At 43.5% G+C, this 14,317-nt stretch overlaps 1 protein-coding gene across 1 annotated transcript in view; it reads right to left on the bottom strand.

Moving 5' to 3' along the window:
• Positions 1-14,317, bottom strand: part of wdhd1 (WD repeat and HMG-box DNA binding protein 1) — a 58,290-nt gene that overhangs the window by 17,919 nt on the left and 26,054 nt on the right. The window contains exons 17-21 of the mRNA XM_056279121.1: positions 11,119-11,250; positions 9,951-10,170; positions 8,708-8,809; positions 4,990-5,046; positions 4,530-4,561 (exon numbers count right to left, since the gene is read on the bottom strand). Coding sequence (XP_056135096.1) covers positions 4,530-4,561; positions 4,990-5,046; positions 8,708-8,809; positions 9,951-10,170; positions 11,119-11,250 — 543 coding nt within the window. The remainder of the gene's footprint in view (positions 1-4,529; positions 4,562-4,989; positions 5,047-8,707; positions 8,810-9,950; positions 10,171-11,118; positions 11,251-14,317) is intronic.

Raw genomic sequence — 14,317 nt, 5'->3', positions numbered from 1 at the left:
AACACGAAGTGCATTTAAGTCAAGTGCCTTTTAAATTTTTCTCTGTAGGACTACTACAACAAAGTGCATTCAGAACAAGTGCAACTGCTGAAAGATATAACAATATTTTCTCTGTAGGCCTACAACATAACAGTGTATCAAAACAAAGATTGCCATAGCCTGTAGGCATTTAACAGCAACAAATGCACCAAGAATTGTGGATGTGCAAAGTGGAAAACAAATATTTTAACAATAGACACACGCCCATTCTACTTCTTGAGGTAACGTGGCAGGTTTTTCTTGATGAAGAGTAGCTTCTCTGCTTTATCACAGTGAAGTCTGTTCCTCTTCTCATCGAGAACATGAGCTGCAGCACTGAACAGTCTCTCGCTGTCAGTGCTTGTGCACGGAGCAGACAAGTACTTGCATGCCATCTTTGCCAGGTCAGGAAAGCGGCCATGGTTATTTCTCCAGTAGGCAAGAGGGTTATCACTTCTGGAGATGGGGACTTCAGACAGATAACCATCCAACTGTTGAGCGGTTGCACTTGTTGTCTGCCTGATATTTGAGAAAGATAAAGGGCCAGTGCATAAACATTTTTGTCAAATAAAATAAAAATTGTCTAGCAGAAAAATAAAATCATCTGATAGTCACATATAGTAAGTCAGAACAGAATAGCCTACCTATTATTTGGGGCACTCTCTTGCAGGATCTCATTGAATATATCAGACAAGGAAGGTGCATGCCCCGCATCTGGTGCAGAGAGACGAGTCCTTTTTTCTGCGCTCTGCTCTCCTGCTGCGCTTTGCTCTCCTCCCGTGCTGTGTGCTGGTCCATCTCCAAGCGGGTTGTCCGCATCCATCGCAACCTGGATCATTTCACGTGCGCGCTGCTTTAATCCCACATCCAAGTAATGATCCTTGTAACGCGGATCAAGTACAGTCGCGATGAAGTGCAGAGGATCCGAATAGATCCCAGTGAAACGTGTGTTGACAGACTAAGAGTGTGCTTTTCATTGTTTTCACTCCGTGGTCCGTCTCAACCTCTTTGCTTAGAAGACGCTTTAGTGCCGCAATTAACGGAATAATGTCTGCTACAGATACATCAGCGGAGCTGATCTCTTTAGTTAACTGCTCAAAGGGGGTAAGAAGAGAGAGAATGTTCTCTATTAAGACCCACTGGTGTGAAGTGAATGTCGCGGGGAGCTTGTGATCTGCGCTGTATGCAGCCAAGACTCGCTTTTGCGCAAAGAGGCTTTCCAGCATGTAAAAAGTGCTGTTCCAGTGTGTACTCACATCTTGTTGAAACCGTTTTATTGGTGTTCCAAACTGATCTTGCATAGACTGTAAGTGGGAATAGGCCAGCTGAGAACGTTTAAAGTGGCCAACAATTCTTCTGCCTATAGCCAATACGTCTTTTACGCTGCGCTGAGACAACAATCCCTCATTCACAGCCAGATGTAGTGTGTGGGCCATGCACCGTATTCCTTTCAGCTGGCTGTCTTCTATCGCTTTTGCCATATTTCTTGCATTGTCACTGACTGGCATGCACTTTAGATCGGTCGATATGCCAGGTGTCGAACATATTGGCGAATGCAGCAGAAACGGCTGCTGCTGTATGTGACCCTCTAAACTCTTGTGAATGGAGCAGAATCTTTTGCAGCTTGAAATCTGTATCGATCCACTGTGCGGTTAGACTGAGTATACTGGTGAGGCTGACGTCTGAGCTCCATATGTCGGTCGTGAAACTGATCGCTGTAATATCTGATGCTATAAGCTCATGGACATGAGTTGCAACAACATTAAACAGCTCAGGTAAACACACGTCTGAGAAATGCCGTCTGCTTGGCATGGCATAACGCGGCTCAATGTGATCAATCAGCCTACGAAATCCCACATCTTCTATGACAGAGAATGGCTGATCATCTAAGGCAATAAACTCCATAATTTTTTGTGTTATGCCCTTTGCCTTAGCACCATCACTGGAAAACTTTCTTGCCTTTTCAAATAAGTCCGCTACAGACTTTTGGGCCATTTTCGGCCGAACATTTTCGGTGGCCGAATTTTCGGTGCATCCCTACTCACAACCATCTTGTAAACCTTCCCTTTAACTCTTTCTGGTAACCTTCTGTCGCAAATCACTCCCGAGACTCTCTCCACCCACTCCACCCTGCCTGCACTCTCTTCTTCACCTCTCTCCTGCACTCCGTTACTTTGGACAGTTGACCCCAAGTATTTAAACTCATATGCCTTCGTCACCTCTACTTCTTGCATCCTCATCATTCCACTGTCCTCCCTCTCATTCAAGCATAGGTATTCCATCTTGTTCCTACTGACTTTCATTCCTCTTCTCTCCAGTGCATACCTCCACCTCTCCAGGATCTCCTCAACCTGCACCCTACTCTCGCTACAGATCAGAAAGTCATCCGCAAACATCATAGTCAACGGAGACTCCTGCCTGATCTCATCCGTCAACTTGTCCATAACCATTGCAAACAAGAAAGGGCTCAGAGCTGATCCTTGATGTAATCCCACTTCCACCTTGAACCCATCTGTCATTCCAGCCGCATGCCTCATCCTCACGCTTCCTTCATACATATCCTGCACCACTCCTACATACTTCTCTGCAACTCCCGACTTCCTCATACAATACCACACCTCCTCTCTTGGTACCCTGTCATATGCTTTCTCTAAATACACAAAGACAATGTAACTCCTTCTGACCTTCTCTATACTTCTCAATCAACATTCTCAAAGCAAACATCGCAACTGTGGTGCTCTTTCATGGCATGAAACCATTCTGCTGCCCGCTAACCGTCACTTCTCCTCTTAACCTAGCTTCTATTACTCTTTCCCATATCTTCATGCTGTGGCTGGTCAACTTTATACCTCTGCAGTTACTACAGTTCTACACATAGCCCTTGTTCTTGAAAATCGGTAACAATATGCTTCTTCTTCACTCCTCAGGCATCCTCTCACTTTCCAAGATTGTGTTAAAACTCCACTGCCATCTCTCCTAAACATCTCCATGCATCCACAGGTATGTCATCAGGACCAACTGCTTTTCCACTCTTCACCCTCTTCATAGCTGCCCAAAAGGACATCCCTCCAAAACTGATGAGAAGACAAGTAGAAAACTGGTCAGGGAGGCTGCCAAGAGGCCTACAGCATCATTAAAGGAGCTGCAGGAATTTCTGGCAAGGACTAGTCGCTTCCTACATGAGACAACAATCTCCTGTATTCTTCAGATGTCTGGGCTATGGGGTAGGGTGGCAAGATGAAGGCCTTTTATGACCCCCAGGTGGTCAAAATAATGAACAGTAAGCACCTTGCATAAGTTTCATTGATTTACTATTTTGTGGGATTTCTGATTTTTTATTTATTGTTTGTTATTTTTTCCTTTAATATAGTAAGGGCTGAGAGAGCCAGGCCATATGCATTTCATTGCATTTGAAGGTACATAGACTTTTTTATATGTATATGACAATAAAGTAAACTTTTCACATGAAAAAAAAAAACAACAGCAAAGCCAGGCTAAATTTTGCGAAACAATACACCCAGTCTCCCAAAACCATGTCGAGAAATGTGTTCTTGTCCGAGACTGAGGTTGACCCTTTTGGCCATAATTTCAGAAGGTATGTTTGGCACAAAAAAAACACAGCACATCACCAAAAGAACGCCATACCCATGGTGAAGCATGGTGTTGACAGCATTATGCTTTGGGGCTGCTTTTCTTCTGCTCTGAAACGGGCTTAAATCAAGGTGGAGGGAATCATGAATAGCTCCAAATACCAGTCGATTTTGGCACAAAACCTTCAGGCGTCTACTAGAAATCTGAAGATGAAGAGGAATTTCACCCTTCAGCACAACAACACAAAGCATACACCCAAAATCGACAAAGGAATGGCTTCACCAAAAGAAGATCAACGTTTTGGCATGGACCAGACCTGAATCCAATGGAAAATCTGGGGGGTGACCTGAAGAGGGCTGTGCACAGGAGATGCCCTAGCAATCTGATGGATTGAGAATGTTTTTGCAAGGAAGAGTGGGAAAATATTGCCAAGTCAATACAGACTCTTACCCAAAAAGACTTGAGTGCTGTAATAAAATCAAAAGATGTGTCAAAGAAGTATTAGCTTAAGGGTGTGCACACTTATGTAACCAAGTTATTGTAAGTTTTTTATTTTTTCCCCTAAAAGGTTTCAGTTTGTTTTTCTCTTGAATTTTACAGGTTGCAATTTCACATTAAAGGTAGAACAAGTTCAGACATGATTTATCTTGGCTTCATTTTTTCACATTACAAAAACCTGCCATTTAAACAGGGGTGTGTAGACATTTATATCCACTGTAAAAGGACTTTGCTTCTTCAGATGTTAATCTGACATAATAGAAATTACCCTCAAATTAAAACTCACAATCTGTGATCTGTTCTCAGTCATTCAGCCAGTTCTGATTCAGACCCCGATAAAAAGAGGAGTAAGCCAAATAAATCTGTCACTGTCCAAATATTTATTAAATTGCTGTATTAGAGAGTTACTGTATTGGACTTACTTTGAAGGGGTTAACACGTCCCTCTCTGCCAACTGAAAAACAAATCGAAGGTGTTAACTCATCATCCATGCAGAAAACATGAAACCAGTGCTGTACAAACCGAGTTGTACATAAAAAACAATTCTATCGAGTACAATAAGAACTGAGATTTTAAACCATGAAAATCAAAGTAAATTTATGAATCTATGTATAAAGCTTTAACTGCATATTATTGTTTTTGCTGCATCAGAGACCCTTAAGATAACCTTTGGATGCTTCCTCACAATTTTAAAAGCTTTCAAATAAATCCACAATAGATGGTTGTATGAATCACTCAGGAAAAAGCAGTGAAAGCAATTTCTCTGACACAGTGGATTTTTCTGCAACTTTGTGGCATTTATGTATTTGTTGGAGTAACTTTTATCAAGTCATATGTTCTCATGATATTCACGTAAGACTTGATACATCATCATTCACTCACCCTGTTTCGGCAGCTGCTTCTCCAGGGAGCCGTCTCCTTTAGCGTAGGGATTCAGCCCTATTGTATGTGGTTAAATGAATATGTTAAAGGTTAAAAGAACAGCTTAAAAGAACAGTAAATAGAGTGCAGTTAAATGAAAATCATTTCCCATCATATAATGGTGTGTTATTGTCCAGTGTTTTTCTAAAACCTGAGTACCTGACAATCATGTACAAAGATGCAGAGACAATGCTGTGCAAATCAAAGAAACTGCAGACATAAGGGCGGGGGTGAGACCAGGGAAAAGACAGGTTAAGAGGCAAGTGTGTGTGTGTGTGTGTGTGTGTGTGTGTGTGTGTGTGTGTGTGTGTGTGTGTGTGTGTGTGTGTGTGTGTGTGTGTGAGTGAGAGTGAGTGAGTGAGTGAGAGCGAGAGAGAGAGAGAGAAGTGTGTGTTCGCAAGTTAAAATGTCTTACTCAACTAGTATATATAGTTTTTAATTAATTTTTTTTGTGGATTTCCCCCCATTTTTCCTCCCCAATCATACTTGGCCAATTACTCCACTCTTCCAAGCTGTCCCAGTCACTGCTCCACCCCCTCTGCTGATCCGGGGATGGCTGCAGACTACCACACGCCTCCCCCGATACATGTGGAGTCGCCAGCCGTTTCTTTTCACCTGACAGTGAGGACTTTCACCAGGGGGACATAGCGCGTGGGAAGATCACACTATTCCCCCCAGTTCCGAACAGGCGCCCCGACCGAACAGAGGAGGTGCTAGTGCAGCGACCAGGACACATACTCACATCCAGCTTCCCACCCGCAGACACGGCCAATTGTGTCTGTAGGAACGCCTGACCAAGCCAAGGGCAACACAGGGATTCGAACCGCAGATCCCTGTGTTGGTAAGCAACAGAATAGACTGCTACACTACCCGAACACCCTATAATGTTTTAATCTGAATCATATTACTGACATAACAAAAGAAGAAAGAAAGCAACTTTATTTTTTCATTGTATTCATCCAACGAATTGTATGGTTACAACGAATTTGGTCCCTGCATTTAACCCCTTCCTATTGTATAGGAGCAGCGGGCAGCTGCAGCACCCAGGGACCGATTCTGGTTCTTTTTCCTATTGCCTTGGTCAGGGGCATAAACAGGAGTATTAACCCTAACATGCATGTCTTTTTGATGGTGGGAAGAAACCGGAGCACCCGAAGGAAACCCACGCAGACACGAGGAGACCATGCAAACTCCACACAGAATGGACCTCTGACAGCCTGGGTTTTGAACCCTGGACCTTCTCGCTGTGAGGCAACATCGCTAACAATTGACTGGGCCACCATGCCATCAATGAATTGCAATTGAACTGAGGGGTTGCACAAAGTGCCAGTATAAGATAAATAAGGATTTTCTTTGGGGAGGGGTCCTCCCTTTTTCTCCCCAACTGTATCCGGCCAATTACCCCACTATTCCGAGTCGTCCCGGCCGTTGCTCCGCCCCCTCCGCTGATCCAGGGAGGGCTGCAGACTACCTACCACATGTCTCCTACGATACACGTGGAGTCGCCAGCTGCTTCTTTTCACCTGACAGTGAGGAGTTTCACTAGGGGGACGTAGCGCATGGGAGGATCACACTATTCTCCCCAGTTCCCCCTCCTCCCTGAACAAGTGCCCTGACTGACCAGAGGAGGCACTAGTGCAGCAACCAGGACACACACCCACATCCGGCTTCCCACCTGCAGACACGGCCAATTGTGTCTTTAGGGGTACCCAACCAAGCCAGATGTAACATGGGGATTCGAACCGGTGATCCCCATGCTGGTAGGCAATGGAATAGACCGCCACACCACCTGGACGCCCCAATAAGGATTTTTTTGAACTGCGAACTGTGAATCATGCAAAGCTACTCTAGTGGAGCCCCAGAATAAAAACAGAGCTGGAATGAGCATGATATGACCTCTTTAAAATTCGCTTCAAATGTTACAGCAATTTGAACATAGCAGCGTTAACCACTGGGCCACCATGCCGCCATAAACAACAACAAAACACAGAGATTTGATGTTACTTTGTCTGTTAGCACTCAGGAGATGGCTTTATATGTGTAACAACACCAGCAAATCATCACCCTTTTGTGTTGATAGTTCAGCAGCAAATTTCTACTAACATGCTCTCTCCAAGTCAGCCTCACAAGGGCTCCGCCTGAGCAGACAGTTTATTTACTGTCTCTGTACTTTTTGTGTGCGATAAGATCCTGCCGATTAATGTTCAAAGACCAGGATAATCTGGTTTTTAGTCATAACCACCCCTGGACAATCAATGATTAAGGCTGGGAGTTTGTCACGGAAAATATTGACTTAAGTCACGGAGCAATCACGGCAAAGTTGTAGACAATCACGGAAAACTGAAAAGAAAGAGGCAGAAATCACGGAGTGTTTTAAATAGCTTGAATGTATTCAATTAACCAAGAGATCTCATGCACAGTAGTGGTAAATTATTGAAATAACATGCGCAACTGTAGCAACAGTAACAAGTGCTTGAATGAATTTTTTTTTTTAAAATAACGGGCAGTTGCCCGCTGTTTGCCTCGTCAGCAACAATGCTAATTCCGTCACAAACTTTGAGTTTGTCTTTAATCTCGTTCACGTGTTTCACGAATATGCTAGGCAGGTAGGTGCATCGGAGTTGACAGGCACTTGGAATTACTCCGATGTCACGGAGATTGCGTTCCAGATAGGACTTCAGGCCAACATTGTCCAGTGTGTGTAAGGGGATGTTGGCCTAAGTGAAAGCTTCTGTAAGTTTAATTACCTCACTCTGTCTATGCAATTGTGCGGTTTTTTTTAGCTTGAAACAGCTCTGACACAGTTTTCTGCAGTTTTCGGCTCTTCTCGGTTTCAATGGCCTGATCTGCGGTTTTCTTTTTATGGACGTTTGTCTGCAAATGCTTGTCGCAACTTGCTTTTCGAGTTTAGTCCACTGGGATGTTACACACTGAGCAAAATAACAAACCACCACTGACATGAAAAGTTTTTTCTGGGTATTGTAGTGATCGTGCTTTAGCGGAGGTCTTTGCAGTTTTACTCATTTTGAAGTTTTTGATCGGACCGTGACTAACGTTAGCTGTTCATTCATTCGCACTTCTAACGTAACCATGGGAACGTAACATTACACTAAACTTCCGCTAATTGGGACAATCTACGGGTCGGAGTGTAGGTCAAATGTACAAAGCTAGGCTATATGCGGTTCAGAAGTGATGGTTAAAATGCTTAGTGCCTATACAGATCACACTGTAGGCTACGTTAAGATTGACAGTTAGGCTACCATTCAAAACTGTAGAAAAATCACGGAAAGCACTAAAAACTGGGGAAATCGCGGACATGGCAAAAAAATGGCGAGAATCACGGAATCCGTGACACCCGCGACTTCCGTGACAAACACCCAGCCTTGACAATGATGAATAATGGCTCTCATGCATATTGTGTGTGTGTGTGTGTGTGTGTGTGAGTGAGATGGGTGTGCTTGTAGGGGTATGAGCTTGTTTTTGTGACAGATAGAAAGGGGTGTGTGTGTGTGTATGTGTATTGTGTAAGCCTTTTTGTGTGCCTGCCTCTGCCAGACTGACAGCTGTATGCATACGATGCATGACAGTGTGTGTGTGTGTGTGTGTGTGTGTGTGTAAGACAGAAGTGTTTGTAACAAGGTGGTTATTAGAGTTTATAGTGAGGAAGGAAAGAACTGACGTTTCCCGTTTGCTGCTGACTCTCCCGTCTCCATCTCCTGTTCTTCCTCCTCCAGCTCTTCTCCACCCTCCTCTTCAATATGTCTGCTATTGCAACGACCACCTGCGCCCTCATGCTGGACATGCCTGTCCAACCCACAAACTCGTATATCAGTCCGCAGGCTTCAAAATATACTTCAGGAAAAACACACATAATCTGAAAAATCAGCTCTCAAATTTAAAGCTACAATCCTGAAGATTTCCATGCAAACAAATGTCTTATATTTTTGATTGCTGGTGTCAATGATAGATGATCCACAAATATCCAAATCATGAACAATTTTGTAGCTGCTCATCGTTACTGTTGTCTAGGACCCCTTGGGAAAATTTACAGCAAATAATATTTTACAATTTCGCCAAATAGATTGTAGCAGATACAAAGTTGCTGTGGCTCACATGAAGATGTAGTAGCAGACTAATGAGACTATGAGGACCTTTATCAACAGATACTACAACCTCAACAGCTAAAACTCAGGTTCAACCATGTTCCTTAGTTTTTCTCCAACGATGTTTTGGGTTTTTTTTGGGGGGGGGGGATTGGTTAGTTTGGTCTTTTCATCTTTTTGGCACTGGGCATGATGCTGGCACAACATCACTCATGCTGTTTCATTTCTGGAGAATCTCTGGGATTTGGAGTGGTGGTCAAATATCATGTGTTGACGACAGCTTATCAGCACTTTCATGTCTGTGTCCAGTAACGTCTCTATGTCCAGTGTGCAGTGATTAATAAACTAAAACTTTTAATGTGCGATTAAGCTTTCTAGCAAACTCTCTGCTAAAAGATTTGGTGAACACAGTAAAATATATAATTAAGAATACTAACAATACTACCGATGACCAGTCCTTCCATGCCAGTGCTAAATGATGGTTGTCATTGTGGACTAGTGGCTCATTAGATCATCCTTTACACATATTTTACACCAGTTTTAAGATTCCATGTCTTCCTAGCACCCACCCTGGCCTCTTGGGGTATTCAAGTGAAGAAATAAAATATCAAGACAATCCACTTTCTAGGCTAAACACCTTCATACTTCTTTAAATAAGAAATGAAGACCAGTTCCTAACAGAACTGTGATATGATCTCATCTGCTGCTATCTATTCAACATCTCTCATACTGTCCTGTATTACTGCAACAAAAAAAGGTCCACAGTAACCTGAAATCAACAGCCTTATGGCCTAAATCTAATTTGACTTTACCTAGAACTGTGCCTGGTGTCATAGCACTCAGGCTCCTCTTCCTGTTCTTCGGACCTTTCTTCCTCCTGGACCTGTTTGGCCTTCTCCAGGGCGATCTCGCTCAGTTTTTGGGCAAGGGCAATGCGTCTGGAGTGAGAAGCATAGCGAATGGCCAGTGGCACCACATTCTGGGTCATCAGCTCAGCCAACTCCATGCAGCGGAACTCCCTATCCAGCTTACAGGAGAGCTGGAGACCACAGAGAGAGAGGGGGACACTAGATCAACTCCAAATTAGACTTTGTGATGGTAAAACTTTTATACCAGTGTCGCTATCCTTTGCTAATCAATATTACTTCCTCTCACAACTAGAGGGAGTCATTGGCCTTCCATATTGCGCTTTGTTAGTCCTTAGCCATCACGGTGCATGGTGAATCTCAAAGTTTGGAAGCATAGCTACTCAAGTGATCTCTAATTGAAGACTACATTGTAATTTGATACCAGTGAGTAACATTACGAGGTTGAACAGTGACACCAACTCTTAAATGTTGCCAGTTCATGATAAGTATATAAAGGACTTAGCAACTTTTTTTTTATTAATCCTATCATGTAGCTAAATGTTGGTGCCTGACAGATAATGTTATTTCACTTTGCAATATATTGAAATCAACCATGTTGCGTTAATACCACCAATTTTGCTCTAATAATTTTTTTTTCACAAGAAAAACTGCCCATGTTTCATGGCTACATCAGACTATTGATTGGGTGCTCTATGATAGTTGAGGAGTTAAGCCATCAGTTCTTGAGACACATTTTTAACGGCTCTCTTGGATCTAATGCGACCAGGAAGTTTTTCACTTACATCTCTTCATCTCCCTCTCAGCCTTCCTACTGTCTAAAAGTCCTGTTGACCTATAGACCACACCATTCTTTAGACCATATGCAGATGTATACTGGTATCCAAGGATCAGAAATTTCATAGTTCCATTACTATCTGCACACCATGTTGTTTATAACAAGATTTCTCAGCATGCAAGTGCCACATTTAGTTTATGCTAAAATAAGAAGTCATTAGTTGGTACACTAATACCCCTTAATTCAACGTGTTTAAGGAGACATCCCTGAGAATGGTAAGAAAGCTCTGTTAGAGGTGAGATAACTCTGAGAGGGGTCTGGAGACACCAGTTTTCTAACTCACAGCGAACATCTTCATGAGAAGCTCCTGCTGCTCTTTATGAGACTGATTCTGCCCCTCCTTGTCAATCTCATATCCACTGCCAGACAGGAAGTTATAGTGGTCTTGGAAGAGGACTGAACGCCAGTAATTCTCCTAAAGGAGGATAAAAGAAGAAAAAGAATAATGAATGGGAAATGTCAAATGTCTTCTCCAACATTTATACTTCAATTACAAATATGTGACCAGTCTGACTACAATCATCTCAAGTTGGATCTCTAACATTATGTACATGGTATGTATATACCATATTTTCCAGACTACAGGTCGTACCGGAGTATAAGTCGCACTCAGCAAAAAACACGCTGTTGCGAAGAAAAAACATATATAAGTAGCTTCGATGTGTAAGTTGCATTTATATGGTGGTACAGCAGTGATATGCGAGTCAGTGTTGTAATATCCACACCCATCTGACCCGTTATGGAGCCAACCCGCACTGCATGACCCGCTAAAATGTGCGTTAATTAACCACCTGAACCCGACCCGCAAACCTCCAAATTTAGCCTAGGCTACAGCAAAGTGAGCAGTGTTGTACTATTTCGTATTTGGGCTGTTTGCCTGCCATAATACATTGATTGCAAGGCATAGCCCATTGTATCTTAGCCTAATAGTGTCTGAGATCAAGGCTACTAAATAAACAGATGAGTTGTTCCAAACGGTGTTCTTTATTGTTGAATAGCAGCAAAACAAGTAATCTATCATTAAAGACAGGAACTCTTCTCTTTCTTGCACGCATGCACCCCCCCACACACCTATTGGTAGTGTAAACAAAAGCTATGGATATCACTTGAGGAAAAAATCACATAGGTGAAGCCTCAACACTCTAAAAGACATGCATTGACCGAAACCACAATCATAAATTGATGATAAAGCTGCTGTCATGCGTGTGTGTATTTGAGAGAGTGACAGTGAGGGGAAGAGAAGGAGGACTTCGTAATCCACAGCCTAGTCTATTGCATGCAATGTTTCTTTAAGTTTATAACTTACTTGGACCGCTGCTTTTTCACTTTTTAACCCGCTTGCCTGAACCCCTGGTATTTTCTAGTAAGCTTACCCGAACCCACGCATAACTATGGTACAGTATTTTCAGCTGAGTCACATCATTAAACAGTGACATCTAGTGGTCTTTGTTGAAATGCAGTGTATTCTCATCTCATCATCAGTTGCTTCTCCAGGGTCAGGTCGTGGTGGCAGCAAGCTAAGTAGGGCACTCCTGGGGGATCCCAAGGCATTCCCGGGGGATCCCAAGGCATTCCCAGGCCAGATTGGACATGTAGTCCCTTCAGCGAGTTCTGAGTCTACCCTGGGGTTTCCTCCCAGTTGGATGTGCCCAGAAAACCTCCAAAGGAAGGTGCCCAGTAGGCATCCTAATCAGGTGCCTGAACCACCTCAACTGGCTCCTTTCGACACAAAGGAGCAGAGGCTCTACTCCAAGCTCCCTCCGGATGTCCGTGCTCCTCATCCTATCTCTAAGGCTGAGCCCAGACACCCTACGGAGGAAACTAATTTCAGAAAACTCATTTCATATCTGCGATCTCACGCTTTTGGTCACTACCCAAAGCGCATGACAATAGGTGAGGTTTGGAATGAAGACTGACTGCTAAATTGAGAGCTTTGCCTTCCGGCTCAGCAACCTCTTCAACACAACGGTCCAGTACAACATCCGCATTACTGCTAATGCGGCACCAATCCGCCTGTCAATCTCCAACTCCATCCTACCCTCACTTGTGAATAAGACCCCAAGATACTTGAACTCCTTCACTTGAGGCAACAACTTATCCCCAACCTGGAGGGAGCAATCCACCATTTTCCAGTAGAGAACCATGGCCTCAGACTCTCATCCCGGCCATTTCACACTCGGCTGCAAACTGTCCCAGTGTGCGCTGGAGGTCGCGTTCTGATGAAGCCAACAAAACCACATCATCTGCAAAGAGCAGAGATACAATTCTGAGGTTCCCACAACAGACACACTCCTCACCTTGGCTGCGCCTTGAGATCCTGTCCATTAATATCACAAACAGAACTGAAGACAAGGGACAACCTTGGCGCAGTCCCGACACCCACCGAAAACGTGTTTGACTTTGTGCCGAGAATGCGGACACAGCTCTCTTTGGTTTTACGAGGACCGGATGGCTTGTAGCAACTGCCCTGGTACCCCATACTCCCGCAGTAACCCCCACAGAGTGCCCCCGGGGTACTCGGTCGTAAGCCTTCTCCAAGTCCACAAAACACATGTAGACTGGCTGGTCAAACTCCTATGCCTCCCTCAGCACTTCCGCAAGGGTAGAGAGTTTGTCCGTTGTTTCACAGCCAGGACGGAATTCGCATTGTTCCTCCTGGATCCGAGGTTCGACAATCGGTCAGAGCCTCCTTTCCAGCACCTTAGATTAGACTTTCCCAGGGAGGCTGAGCAATGCGATGCCCCGACACGGTATACATCTATTCCTAATTTTTTAATTTTTACTTTAAATTGTTTTTGTTTACGTCTACCATATGTGTGCTATGTTATAATTTTGTGTTATGTTTAAAGTAATCTGTATGTAAGCAACACACCAAGTTAACTACCTTGTATGTGCAAACTTATTCAGCTAATAAATCTGGTTCTCATTACAGCTGTGTACCGGTGGTTTCGAATCACTGCTACAATAGATAGTGGATTGGATCTTTTAGGGTTTATATTATGTGCATGTGTAACTAAATTGGAAGAGGATGGAATAGGTACTGGAAGATTCATGTGGACTCCAGAAACAGTCTCTGTGAAGGTGTTGGGTGTGGACCAACTGCGCCGAGTTAATTAGGCTAACTCAGGACAGCTTAAATAGCATCCGCACCCCAACAATGACACACACCAGGGAAAGGGAGAGAGCAAAACTGCAGAGACATGGAGCTGTGCAACTCTCTCCCTAGCTGCAGAGCCTGCAAGACATTTTGATTGGCATTATCCTCGTGTTCTAAATATTTCTGCTTTTAAATTACTTGACTTTTGAGCTATCCGTGACCATCTTTGTTCATGTCTCTGTACTGGAGAACCCTCACTGTGGCTAGGGTTGGGTACCGTTCACATTTGAACCAATACCAGTACCCAACAGTACTTTACCCTCTCTATAATAACAAACTGTAATGTCAGTTGTAAAAATTAAATCCAAACTTCTCAATTTCAACA

This window comes from Lampris incognitus, chromosome 4 (genome assembly GCF_029633865.1).
Source record: "Lampris incognitus isolate fLamInc1 chromosome 4, fLamInc1.hap2, whole genome shotgun sequence".
NCBI lineage: Eukaryota > Metazoa > Chordata > Actinopteri > Lampriformes > Lampridae > Lampris > Lampris incognitus.
Note: the sequence above shows the minus strand (reverse complement) of the source record. Positions and strands in the feature narration are given on the sequence as shown.